Source organism: Aythya marila (assembly GCF_965140915.1).
Source record: "Aythya marila genome assembly, chromosome: 1".
NCBI classification, from domain to species: domain Eukaryota; kingdom Metazoa; phylum Chordata; class Aves; order Anseriformes; family Anatidae; genus Aythya; species Aythya marila.
This window is the reverse complement of record NC_139042.1, coordinates 187,548,261-187,562,791: the sequence shown is the minus strand read 5'-3', so window position 1 is coordinate 187,562,791 and position 14,531 is coordinate 187,548,261. Positions and strand designations below refer to the sequence as shown.

The 14,531-nt window shown below is 42.5% G+C and overlaps 1 protein-coding gene across 1 annotated transcript; it reads right to left on the bottom strand.

The window, feature by feature from the left end:
* Positions 1-9,056: 9,056 nt before the first annotated feature.
* On the bottom strand, positions 9,057-13,736 carry PIM3 (Pim-3 proto-oncogene, serine/threonine kinase). The gene is made up of 6 exons (XM_082782109.1): positions 13,518-13,736; positions 13,073-13,182; positions 12,919-12,969; positions 12,253-12,616; positions 10,817-10,993; positions 9,057-10,644 (listed from the first exon to the last, which is right to left on the bottom strand). The coding sequence occupies exons 1-6, from the start codon at positions 13,600-13,602 to the stop codon at positions 10,460-10,462; spliced, it is 972 nt and encodes a 323-aa protein (XP_082638235.1). The 5' UTR covers positions 13,603-13,736; the 3' UTR covers positions 9,057-10,459.
* Between the last annotated feature and the right edge of the window lie 795 nt (positions 13,737-14,531).

The following is a 14,531-nucleotide window of genomic DNA, read 5'->3' as shown; positions in this document are numbered from 1 at the left end:
GCTCCATAGTTTTAAACAGGCAGTATTCAGAACAAGTAGCTGGTGTGACTTTTCTTCAGTTTATGAAATTTATTATTGTCATTTAATTATTTACAATGGACACAATTATTGCAGCTTCAAAGCATATGTTTACATTATCATTATTGTTATTCATAATAATTTTGCTACAAATTGCTTTTCAAATAAGCAATCCATCTTCTAAGGGCAAATGTGTGTGCAGATATACATGAGAGCCATCCACCAGAGATGTCTTGCAAGGGGTGAGAGTAGGTGGGTGGGGGAAGGTGACACCCTGCTCTGAGGCACTGCAGGATGCACTCACCTCCTCACCTAGATCATGGTTTCATCTAGCCTTGCTGAGGCCATTTCAGCAAAATTGATATCGTAGGTATTTGAATGAATGTCCCCAAAAAGGCTTTGTATAAAACTCATAAAAAGAGAAAGAGAGAAAACGAGTTACATTTTAGTATCCATTTTCCTCAAATAGGTGTTAGCTTGAAAATGTATCTAGGAAAGTTTGATTGGCAATAAGCTTAAGAAGACAACTGAAAACTGTTAGCCAAGTCCATGGATCTGGACTTTTTGCTCCTCTTTTACAGTGAATTGATTGCCAATTAACTTGAGTTAGCTAACAGCTCTGTAAATGTTAATCTAGATATTTCATGACCAATTGAACACAAATGTTTGTGTTTTTCTCCATGTCTCAGCCAATTGGCAATCAATTAAATTGTATTTTAGCAGCAGCAAATGCAGTATTCTAGAACAAAGACTTTATTTCTGCAAAGAGAAGGGTGACTTTTCCCTGCAAAAAGACAGTACCAAGCCATTTGATGTTTTATTGTCTCCTCAGTCATTTAAAGTGTCTTTCATCATAGCTTGTCTCAAGTGCCACACAAGCCTGTAGTGGCCATCTTACAGGGGAGGTTGCGGGGGTGGGGGGCGTGGGGGGAATATTTCATGTACACTTCTGATTACGTTTTTAAGTGATTCTTTATGATTTTCTAATATTGCCTTGGTAATCACCATTTACGGTGTTTAGTTACTTCATCTGAGCTAACCTGTTCATTGCAGGAGCCTTACAAAATGGTATGAAATATTAGTAAATTATATTACTAATATATGAACTCAGTCTTATGTCACTCAAAATTGACGACAATCAGATACATACTTTTCCAGTGGTCAGAATGAACAAATTATTTCAAATATTTTGGGGTTACTACCTACAGACAGAGGTAAGAAAATGTGATTAAGTACTGAATTTATCCATATAGAGATTCACTGGGTTATAAAATTATTTTCAACATTTAAGTCTTCGTAGGCAGATTTTACCAGAAGGTGGAAAAGCAGAGGCCTAAGAAAGTATGGATTAGAATAAAATGCAGAGAAGTGAAGTTATAGAAGATAAAAAGAAGTTGTTTGTTTGTTTGTTTGTTTTAATAAATTGGCTAAATGTTCAGTGCCATCAACGATATTACTTTGTTCTGGGATTGGGAAAGGTCTCATATAAGGTGTCAGTGAGAGGCTGGTGAAGGGATTTAATCATACACATATTTATAATTAATCAATGAAGTTTCTAAATGTTCTGAAAGCTCCATGGGTGAAAAAGACCATTGACATCAGTACAGCTTTCACCATTGTGGATATTAGTTGATAAATATAACAATAATAAAAATGTAACTTAGTAAATAATATGAAAGTATTTTCTGGTCTGTGAGTGAGACTGACACATTCTCACCTATATCAGTGGGATTTTGTCACTGATCATAATAGAAGTTGCATCATGTGCTCAGTTTGTGAAATGAAAACTCTGTTCAAACAGAGAAACAGGAAAAAAGTAGTATCAATTTTTGCAAACATTGTTATGAGCACTTTCTCACAGTAAAAGGCTGGGAAGCAAGACTTTTCATGAATAACTATTCTATGTGGTATTAACAAAACTGACATCCAGGCCTTACTTTTACAGGCAGTTTTATTTATTTATGTATTTATTTATTTATTCCTGATTTACTTTGCCCTTGCTTTCCAAATAGCTCTTTTTCTATCTTACAGAAGGATGCAGCTCTGGCTTCTGAAAGAAAGGATTCCCTTTCCCCTCTCTCTATGGGGTTTCAACTTTGCAGTAGAGGGTTTTCTTTACAATTTCAGCATTTCTTATTCCCTTGGAGTACTCCTGCCTGGAGCACTGTGTTTAGCTCTTGGACCCCCAGCACAAGAAGGAAATAAATGTATTAGAATTAATCCAGAGGAGGGCCACAAAGATGATCAGAGGGCTAGAGCACCTCACCTAAGGCTGAGGGAAGTGGGGTTGTTCAGCCTCGAGAAGAAAAGGCTCAGGGGAGACCTTATACTAGCCTTCAAGCACCTGAAGGGGGCTTACAGAAAAGCTGGGGAGGGACTCTTTGTCAGGAAGTGTAGTGATAGGACAAGGAGTAATGGTTCTAAACTAAAAAAGGGTAGATTTAGATTAGATATTCAGAAGAAATTCCTTACTCAGTGGGTGGTGAGGCACAGGCACAGGTTGCCCAAAGAAGCTGTGGATGCCCAATCCCTGGAAGTGTTCAAGGCCAGGCTGGATGGGGCTTTGGGCAACCTGATCTAGTGGGAAGTGTCCCTGCCCATGGCAGAGGGGTTGGCACTAGATGGTCTTAAAGTCCCTTCCAACACAAACCACTATGTGATTTCCTCTCTAGGACATCCCTTCTTCTGTCACAAACTAAGAGATAATCCTGTAATCACTACACAGACCAAGTTCCCCCTGGATATTAATGGATTTTTAAATTATCGTTATTGTTATTGTTATTATTATTTTACCCAACAACTGCAGAATTGGATCCTATGCCACCAGGAGCACTTTGGCTAGGAAATGTCAGGGAAGTGATGATACTCATCAGTCAGAGATGTTTGAGTGAATCACCACAATAAGCACTAGACTGGAGAACAGTGTATCTTTAAAATGCACTCAAAGTTCATGGTTTACATAGGGATTAATCAAGATTTCCAAGATCAGTTGTTGTAGCTTTCCTTTAAGTATACTGGAATACAATACATGTATGTTATATTATGAGTATCAGTAGAAGTATCCTAGAGATGACAAAGGAGATTAGATTATATTTGCTGATGAAACTGAAAACGACATAGAAATAGGGAAATCATAGATCTTGGCATAAAATCATAAATCAAATTTTTATTTCTCAACTCACCTGCATTACTCTTGTCGCTGCAACTGTTTTTGTGTGTGCATAGCTGAAAAGTGTCATCATTTATTAGCTATTCTGATACGTTTAATGTATTGTCTCATTTACAATTGTACCTGTGAAGCTGGTTACAAAATAGGGCATAATACCAAGATGTGCAGAAATATTCATGAATTATGTTGTAATCTTTACAAGACTCCAAGTGATTGAAGTTCTTCTGCTTTATCAGGAGGTGAGGTACTGCATGCCTGTCAAGCAGGTGCTCAGAGCCTAATCTGAAAAAAAAAAAAAACAAAAAACAAAAAACAAAAAAAGAGCATCTAAAATAGCTTGCATGCAAGGTTAAAAATAGTAGGATTTGTCAACATTCCTTGTAAAATTAAATTCTTTGTTGCATAAATTATAAGATAGAAACTATGGGATTCCTTTGATAGCACAGTCTAAAGAAAAGTAAGCCTGATATTACACATATCTTTTCTTTTGCAATAAAATCTCTCTTCCTCCACATGCCAGTCCCAAGCTGTTGTGCATATTCCCTCACTTAGTCTGGATCATTATCACAGAGATCATTTTATTGATTTGAATGTCAGTGTACTAGCAAAAGGAAAGGATGGTGTGAGGGAGGAACAGTTTAGCTGATGTTGGCTTTGAGAGAAGGTCAGTAACCCCATAGCTTCACCATCATTAAAAAGTCTCTGTCACTACTTCTATTGATTAGGTCAAATGTGCATTATGTTTTGCCAGTAGCAAAAGGGACACTGTCAATAAATTTTATATTGGTTCAACAAGCAGAATGAGCATTGTGGACTGAAAACTTTTTTTTCTAAACTCATGAGCATTAGGCTGATCAAATCCCTAGTATTTCTAAATTGGCTGTACTTGCATCAAGACAGGAACAAGAATTCCTAGATGACTTTTGAAAAATGGTGATTTGATATACTCTACAGTCAGTTTATTCTGGTGTTCAGCTATCTTTACAGACACAAAGTTCTTCCTTGCAACCTTGATCTGTCTTCCTGTGGGGTGATTTTGCTAACTATTTACCTCAGACCATAGACCAGAAAACTGAAATTTGTTATACTTTTCTATGCTAATGAAAATCTGTATATTGTAGGGCTTTTGCTATTTAAACAACAGAAAAATCTTTGTAGAGTTTGTGATGTTGGGAACATTTGCCAACTATTAGTGTACACCTTTCCATAGGATGATTTGAAAGAAACTGTTCTATTTAATGATTTTATAAGGATTTGAAACTTGGAAAAAAAATAAAACCATGCAACAAAACAAAACAAAACAAAACAAAACAAAACAAAACAAAGAAACAACTAACAGAAGGAGAAACAAACAAACAAACAAACAAAACAAAGTCATAGAACGGAATTGATAATATATTTATATTTTTATCTGGAGTAGACTGATTTTTATTGTCTATGTTTTCCTGGCCTAAAACAAGGGTACCAAAAAAGTAGAGAGACACTGAGTCTAACCTTGAAAACAGACTATCTATAATAAGTAAAAGAGGTGTTTCAAGCAAAGCCTTTTATTTCAACAGATTTTTCCAATAGAACGTATGTAAAACAAAATCCAACTAGCTATATGATGGCATGTTTCATGAAATTATAAAACATTTTCCAGAATTCTGAGAGCAAAGTAGCTTTCAATTTTTAGTATAATTTTCTGCGATTTTTTGTTATACCCAATTGTAAGAGTGATTTGCTAAGTCATTAACAGTAAATAAAGAACCACATAGATCTACCTCTGTTGACCGTGACTCAAATGTAATTTCAAAGTTTAACACAGACTCACCTGAGAAAGAAGTGCAAGTTAAAGTATGGGTCCCAATAATTCTCTTACTGGACTACTATAAGCAGCTTTTTACATAATGGTTTGTATAGTCAATTAGCAGAGTATTAGCAAGAATAGATAGCATTCCTACTAAGACCATATTAATTAGAGCTTAAACACAGCTAATCTGAGACCTATATTGAATTTATATTATTATGTAAGCATAATGCTTCCATATGCAAATATTTCTTTCATTGGATTTTCAAGGAAAAACAAGTTCTAGCATCTGAGATACAAATATGAAAAATTTAATAGATATTTGGAAACCACATAATATCTCTTAAAACTCAAGTGTGCCTGGTCATATCATAAATAATAGCAGGATTTTGAGCAGTAAAGGACGCAAAAGATTGAATACCTTTTAAATTTATGGGAACAGAAGGAGTGGCTTTGCTAGCTGAGGAAATCTATGCAATAGTTTCAAGTATTTATGCGCTCTTCATTTTGCCTTGTTATTCTCCAGTTCTGGGATTCTGTAGTACAACTGCTTTCAGCAAATAATATTCTGTTATGTCTCTATGCCCATATTTTTTATTGATCCAGATGAATTCATCAGTTTTGAGATATTCTCTGAGATTAATTTGGAATTCTGTCTAAATACAGATTTAAATTTATCTTTAGTTGCATGGTTTTATGGCTTCCTTATCACTTTATTAACCAGTTCTACAATACAACCAAAGCCTAATACATGTGATATATCAGCTACCTGAAGGAACCCCGTAGGCAAATACATATTATATTTTTTCAAGCACAGTTAACCATGAAGCTAAGTGATCACAAATTTACAAGTACAGCGAGCCGCAGTACAACAATATCAGAAAAGCTGTGTATCAGGACGAAACTGAAATGTCACCATCTTACCTTCTGTCACCAATAGTAGCATCACTGTTGTTAGTAGGAAGATTAGACTGATAATAAACCGATGGGGCCACAATGTTCTGTAATGTTATCTAGTTATGCTACTGAGAATTACTGCCCATCTGTATGCCAGAAGACAAGTGCTTCTCATCGTGGCTGGAATGATGTCGTAGAATGAGGGCCAATATGCTCGTAAACGTTCATGCCAAGAGTAATGTAAGTGACTGGGGGCTCACTGGGCAGGCTGCCTCTTCAGCTTTAGACACTGAGCTGACAGCCTTTTAATTCAAATTCCTCTCTTCCAACAGCTACATTTTCACCAACTGCATGTACCTTAGCATTGCCCTAAGTTAACAAAATGAAAATCTATTTTCATATTGACTTTTTTTTTTTTTTCTTTTCTGAAATTGTAGCCTTCCAAAGTTTATGGGGCCTTTAAGAATTAGCCATATCCTTCCATATCTAAAAATATCAGTCAGCAATATTTTAAAATCTCTCTTTGCAACGTACACATCATTTTCAGAACATATACTTTAATTTCACCAACAGAGGTCAGTAAACCACTGAAAGAGAGCCATAGGAGTCTGGTGAGAACACACCTTTGTCAATCTTTCTAACATCCCTTTGATTTTTTTTTTTAAAGGGTCTTTTTTGTTTGCTTCAGTAAATACAGGCTTAGTGAACTGGAAAAAAAAAAAAAATGCCAGTGTATGCTTTTGAATTAATACAAAAGAATACATATATATACTCTATATATATATATATGTTAGGGCGATTAATTACACAAAATACTATATTGTTAAGACTCTTTCATCACTGGAGAATATTTGAAATACCTGTTATGAAGCTAGTAGCATACATTCATGCATAGGTGTGACTGCAGCTACATCAATTTGTCAAGGTTGAACCAGTTTGCAATTTAAGTAATGTTTTAAATGATCTGCAGAATTTTCCTTTTCAAGCTTTGTTCTGTGGAAAACCAACTGAGTATGCAGAGAGAGCATAAAGAGGAGGATCCCAGGGAAGAAACATTTGATGATATCAAAATAATAACAGATAGAAGTGCAGGAGAAACCAAGACCTGTCACTGACTTGCTCAGTTTGACAGTAACGCTCAGCTAATGGAACTATATGAACACATCATTTTCCAACATTCAACTGTAGTGAAAAGCTATTTTTTACAAATCATTACTTTCAGTATATGCTGTTTCAGCCACGTGTCTTCTATTAGTGTACAGGGGAGTTTCACAACGAAAGCTGCCTTTGCAGTACTGAAAGTATACCTTTTATGTTGAACTAATCCCAGAGGGGAGTCAGCACCAGCACCCGTGTCCTTTTGACCTTTATCCTTTTAATGCATTTTGCCTCAGTAGCAAAAGGTGAAAACCTTTTTTTTTTTTTTTTATGTTGCAAAACAGAATGCTTCAACAGCATTTCTCTGTGAGAGCAAGAAGAGTAAAATAGAGTAAAATAGACTCCTGTGGAAACTTTGAAAGCATCCAGTTCAGCAATCAGCAACAGCTTTACAAATGTATTTTTAGAATTGCTTTCCCGGTAGCCCATTGAAAGCTCACCCTCATGGTCGCTACCACCACTTTCAACAGCTGTGAGCATGTAAAGCCACTGGAGTGGAAGATGTTAATTATCATCAGCTACTGGAATTTCTCCAGGGACTACTTGTGGTTAGAAACATGCTTCCCTAAAGATCTGCACTAGGCACGGGGATCATCCCTCCTCCAGTATATCTGCATCTCTACTCTTAAGCGAAAGATAATCAATTACAACTCCCAACCTGCACTTTTAAGCATTCTACTCTTAGGACAGGATAGTGTGACCACCTCCAGCAATATTAACTGCAAAATCTTTCATCTGTGTAATTGCAATAGTAAGTGTTTTCATGTATATGTGAGTTTTGCAGGGAATACACTTAACATACACAGGGATTTTGATAAAAAACTTGAGAATTCTAAAATTAAAAAGCAATTTGCAGATTAAAAAAAAAAAAAAAAGGAAATAGTCAAGTTGATGGACACAACTGCTTTTTGTTTTGTCTTCTCCCCCCCCCCCCCAACAACTGAACTCTCTATGGACAAGAAAAAACTACCTACCCTCCCCCCCATGTCATCAGGAAACTGCACACACAGAAATGGTCTTTCCCCCCTTCTGCTTTACCTCCTGCTATTCAGTGGCATTTTGAGTCTAAACTAGTTAGCATCAGGAGCTTGATATGATGTCAGCAAGTGAGATATTCCCCACAGGGAACCAAAATAATAGTAGATGAGCTGGCAGAAAGATCTCCAGAAAGGGAAATAAAGCAAACCCAACAGATTTTAAGCCTAGCCTCTTACTATTAATACTACAAAGCACCTTTAATGACTGAATACATCCTTAAATATACCTTACAGATCCCTCTGGGGTAATTAAACCCTGTAATCATTACCACCCCCACAAAAAGACCAAGTCAGGTCAACAGGCACCAGCTTTATAGAAATCAGGATGAACTCAGTAATCTGCAGGACTCAACTCCCAACAAAGATGAATGCTGAGGGTATTTCTCTTGCTATGGGTGAGAATCTCACGTGTCCCCCAAGTATCACATGGAGTGATACAATACACTGGGTGTTTTTGATAACAAGAAAGTGAAAGAAAACAGGCACTCAACTCTCCAAGAATGCTGGTATTTCCACAGGAAATTCTCTTCCACCCCCAGGAGGAAGGGGGCAAGAGGAAGGAAGGAAATGGAATGTAATGGAAAGTAAACAAGTCAACTATGAAAACAGTCACCATGAGCAAGTACAAAAATGCTTCTTTGTTACGTTTAAGGACAATGAGTACAGTGGTATTTCAGTTATTCAGTGTTTACAGAGTTGAAAATACATAATCACAGGCCAGCTCTCTTCAGGTAGGCCCTTAGTGCTGCTGCATCATATACCTATTGCAGTTCAACATCAAATATGGTGATCAAGAAGTAGGTACAGTCAAGACAAGGGATTGATTAATTCTTCCAAAACTGCCACCAGTTAATAGCATAGGCCTATTAACTCCAGGTCAGATGGTGTAGGCCTTTACAAGTTAAGTTCATTAACAGAACACTTGTTCCCCAGCTGGATTCAAGAGTAATGGTGAAGATAAAAGTGAGCGCATACAGACACACAGAACTGTTATGTACAAAAAATGTTTAATTGAAATACCTGTATAAAAAATATGATCTCCATACATTTCACACTGTTAAACAGAAGAAAAAAATCCAAATCCAAGCTGCATAAATGCAACCAGATCACAGAAACACAGCTATTAAAATAAATTAAGGTTTATGACTCTGCCACTCTACCTTCCAGAGCCAATGCACGGAGACTGTACAATGTCAATAATTTAAAACCTTTCCAAACAGCATTACTTTACATTTCTGGTGCAATACCAGACAAAAGGCATACTGACTAACTTTAAAAAGTCATTCTATTTCCCTTAAATTAGACTTTGTACAACAATTTTCCATCTTCCAACAAAAATTGATAAGGTCAGAAATATTTTTTTGTCTTTTTTCTTTTTTTAAACAAAAGTTGACAGGAATGCAGAAAAAAAGTGCCATGGGCAAACCACTAGAATTCCCATGGGGAGGAGGAGGGGAAAGCACAGTGTTGAATAACTCTAACCAAATAAATTAACCAAATAAATAGCCACAGCTGAAACCTGTGGGAGGTCTTCTAAACTTCAAACAATAAATAACTGTATAGTACATGGGAAAACCAAGTTTACATAAACACATTATACAGGTATGGAAAAAAAAGTAAAGTCCTTGAATATTGCATTGATTGTGCATTCAACATGCCCATACATACTCTTAAGACTCGCAGGGTGACAAAAGGCCAGGGGGAGTTGAGAAAGGGGCTTCTCATGCCCAGTGGTAGAGATGATAAAAGGAAACATGAATAAATGTTTCTGATAAAAAAGCTGATATACCTGTTCATATTTCTGTGCAGGCTATAAGAAATACTTTGAGCAGCAGAGGTGGGTTGGATTTGGAAAGGGCTGGGGGCAGGAGTGAAATGTCTGTGTTCAAGTATTCCATCACCAGTGGATGGGACTACTTCATTCAATCACCGAACATGTTCTCCAATGCATCATAGGAGCTGCTTCCTCCAGCACTGGGTCTAAAGGGAGCAAATTCCTATAATGAACTGGATCTTCTTTGGACATACACAGCTCAAAAAAGAAAGTCCCACTGAAGCAGCTTTCAAAAAGGCACTCAAAAGCAAATAAAATCTAGTCCAGGCTCTATGAGAGCAAAAAAGTTTACCATGTATTCAAGAGGTCACTGCTTTCTTAATAAGGTCAGTCTTTGACTAAGTACTGGCCTGCAACTCCCAAACATCAGCGTTTCCAAAGGAAATCTCTCATTCCAAAGCAGAAACCAGCAAAAGGGGAAAATAAAATCAAGTCCCTCAGACAAAGATTCAACTACAGAATAATGAATGCATTTTTCTAGCCCCTCCTACGTATTGGCAGCAGCACTGTGGTCTTTCTGCTTGTAGCTCCCCTCCCAATGCGAGGTCCTTAGTAATTCACAGACTCTCATTACTTGAACTTGTGCTCGATACATCAGTATCAAGGGTCCGTAGCCTTATGTCACAGTCCTCAGACTTCACTACTTCAGATTTGTGCATCCATTGATGGTCAAAAATTTGCTCAAGTGTTGGTCTGTCTGAAGGCCTCAGTGAAAGGCACCATTTGATCAGCTGTTGACATTCTGAAACAAGCAAAGAAGGAATTCTAGATCAGAAAAATAAAGAGACTGTCTTGGAAAACAACCAGCCAACCCACCCAGACACATAACTTTTGTAAGTTCAAGATAATCTCAAAAAAAACAGAAATCCTAAAAAAATAAAAAAGTCCCCACTCAACACCCCCACACAACTCACCAGGTGAAATTCTCCTCCTGAAGTATAATCGTCCCCGCAAGATTTCTTCATCTTGCTCAAAAGGGATGTCTCCGCAAACCATATCATACAGCAGAACACCCAGAGACCATACTGTCGCTGATCTCCCATGGTATCTGTGGTATCTGATCCACTCTGGCGGGCTGTATACTCTCGTTCCTAAAAGCAGGAAAAAAAGTAAAGGATTAGTGTTTTCCCATTCTTCAAGTAGCTCTACTAAGGCTAAATTAAGTTCATTGTTTGGAATAAAAAAAAAAAAAAGAAAAAAAAAGCAGTTTTTTTTTTTTTTTTTATGGCCCCAAACCATTAGTGGTGTAACTTCAGGTCATCTGTGGAATTACACCATCAACCATCCGGTTGTGCTATTTTGTTGCAAGGAATAACAGGGCTGCCATCAGCTGACTGTTTACTAAGGCGAGCTCCCTTTCACTGACCACGTGGCGTCTGCAGCATCACACCAAAAATAGACACAAAAGGACAAAGGGGGCTGTCGGGGAGGAGAAGAGAAGGAGTCGAGAAGGTGAAACTCAGGTCTGCCTTATTACACAGGGATAATCTGCTTTATCCAATTCCACTGGGCAGTAAACAAAATAAGGCTGCTTACAATTTTTATGTTTAAAAAAAAAAAAAAAAAAAGGCCCCATGCTTCTCTGCAGCAGCCTTTTTAACCCGCCCTCTCTTTGCCTGCGGTGCTCCTTGGATACCAAACAAAAACGAGAATTTGTGATGCTGAAGGTCACGTGGCCTAGGGGTTCGGGTTTCACAACAAACAGATGTTAAGTGCAGCAGCTGAGGATGGAGGTTGGAAAAAAAAAAAAAAAAAAGTCCCTTGGTTACATCAGTCACATTCAAAGGGCAAGGGAAAATATCCTCTATCATGTGCAAGCTTATTTTCAGATTTCCCATCTCTAAACCATTAAGCCTGACCCTGAAGCTAGTATCACGTTATTTGCAGGGAGCGTATTTGTCCCATCACTTTGAAATCTGCAATGCGGGATTTCCAGGACACCAGCGGAAAGGGAGGGGGAGAGCTATTGCTTCGAGTTAAAAAAAGCACTGCATGTAAAAACTGCATATCCACACATGGAAACATCCGACACTGGTGAAACCTCCATGTAAACAGATCGCCCTCTAGGAAAAAAAATGCTTTTTCCAAGACAGGGAAATATAAACTGCTGCGTCACTGCCTGGAATTGCTTCTTTCCTATGCAACTGAACACCCTAAGCTGCTTCGGGTCCAAAGGTTTCCATTACCGATAGACCTGATATGAACCGCTGCGTCAGAGGCGCCCTCGCTACTTGGAGGCGCCAGAAACAGGATAAGCGTCAGCTATAGGGCATCGCCCTGGGAGGGGCACGGGGTCTGGCCAAATTCGGCACGCCGTGGCTGGGCTGCCCCAGGCAAGGAGGGCACGTACCATCAAAGTCAGTATAGACTGTGTCCTTGAGGATGGCCCCCGAGCCGAAGTCGATTAGCTTCAGCTCGCCTGTCCTGAGGTCAACCAGCAGGTTCTCATCCTTGATGTCCCGGTGCACCACGCCGCAGCCGTAGCAGTGGCGCACCGCCTCCAGCACCTGCCGGAAGAACCCACGGGCCGTGTCCTCGTCCAGGGCTCCCTTCTCCGTGATGAAGTCGAAGAGATCCTTCACCAGCTCGGGCCGCTCCATGATGATCAGGTAGCCATCAGGACGCTCGTACCAGTCCAGCAGCTTGATGACCCCCCTGAATCCGGAGCCCACCTTCTTCAGGAGGACGATCTCCAAGGGCACCATGACGCCGCCCTGGGCAGAGAAAGGGGTGGCGAGCGGGTCACTCGGGGGCGGCGGGCAGGGCAGGGCAGGACGAGGCAAGGCAGGGTAGGGCAGTGCCACCCACCGCCGCCCCGCGGGGTGGCTCCTCCGCTGCCGCAGTCCGAGGGGCGGGCGCGGCGCTGCGGCGGCGAACCCCCGCCAAATTCCCCCCGACGCAGACACCGCGCCGGCGGGCGGGGCGAGCCCCGCCGCCCACACAATAGCCCCGACGGAGCCCACCCCTCCCCAAAATAAAATTAATAAGAAAAAAAAAATAAAAATGAAGTACTTACAATCGTGCCCCACTCGGTCACCCGCTCCTTCACCACATGCTTCACGGCGACCTGCGGGGCGAGGAGGGGGGAAAGGAAGGGCGGTGAGCGGCGGGGCCGGGCAGGGCAGGGCTCGCCCCGTGCCCGCAGCCCGCCGAGCCGCCCCGAGCCTCACCGGCAAGCCGTCGGCGATCCTGCTGCCCGCGTAGACGGTGCCGAAACCGCCGCTGCCCAGCACGGAGCCCACCTGGTACACTTTGTCGAACGGCTCCTTCTCCACTTTCACTGGGGAAACGGGAGGGAAAGCGCGGCGTTAGCGACCGGGCTACGCCTCGGCGAAAATTAGGGCTCAAAAAAAAATTAAAAAATAAAATAATAATATATATATATTAAATCCCCCCCCCCCCCAGCACGTCCGCTGGACGCGTCGCCCTAATTCTGCACGAGGCTTTTTTTTTTTTTTTTAAAAAATTTCCTCCTCAAAAATCTTCTTCGGTTATATTAAAAAAAAAGAAAAATCTTAATAAAAAGGGGAGAGCCCCAAGTTTCGGGCGGCTGCGTGCCGCCGGCCACGGGGCTGGGGCCGCCCGCGGGGGGAAGCCCCCGGCGCCCCGCCGTACCTGGCTGCAGGATCTTCACCGGCAAGTGGTCCATGCTGGCGGGGCTGCAGATGTGGGCCAGCGAGCCGAACTTGGAGAGCAACATCTTCCGTGCGGGGGGAGCCCCCTGCGTCCTCCTCCTCCTCCTCCTCACCGAGCCCAGACCCTCCGCGCGGGGCTTCCCTGGTGGCCCTGCGGCGGGCACCGACGGCCTCCCCGGCACGGATCCGCGCCAAGTCCCCCTCCTTGTCCTGGTCCTCGTTCTCCGGCGGCGGCGAAAGGGCCCCTTCCAGCCGGGGGCCGCGTCCGTAAAGCCGGCCCTGCGGTGCGGTGGTGGCGGCGGGGAGCGGGCTGGGCGCAGGAGCCGCGCCGCCGCCCTGCCTGCCCGCGCGCTTCTGAGGCGGCGGCGCCGCGGAGCCGCTTCTTAACTCCCAATATTTTGGTGCGGGCAGAGCGCGGATGGTGCCGAGAGGGTATCCCTCCGCGGGGGAGGCGGTGTGTGTGTATGGGGGGGGACACGCCTCTCCCCGCCGCCCCGGCCCGACCCCTCCTCTCCTCCGCGACGGGGCGCCCGCGGTGCGGCGGTGGGGGCTGCGGAGTCCCCGGCCCTCCCCGTCGCGCCGGCGGGCGGGGGGAGATGGCGGGGGGCCGGGAACTACTTGTTTGTAGTAAGCGGCGCGCAGCGTTACAGGGCGTCTGAGGCACGCAGCACGCACCAGCGGCGAGAAAGGGGAGGGGGGGCGAGGGGGAGGAGGAGGAGGGAGGGGGGAGATTCTCCTATTTGCGTTAACATTTGCGGACGGCCAATCAGCGGGCGCCTTTTCAAAGAGCTCCCGGCGCAGGCCAATGAGGAGGGGCCTCATCTGCATGCGGCGGAGGGCGGGAACGCCGCGGCCCCGCCCCGCGGCTGCGGGAAGGTCGCCGCGCGCCGGGCCGAGACGCGGCGTCTGGGGCCGGGCGGGGAGGGAAGGGGGGGCCGGGGACACGCCGCCGCCATGGCCGGGGTGCGGCGCTTCCCCCCGCTCCCTCCTTCCC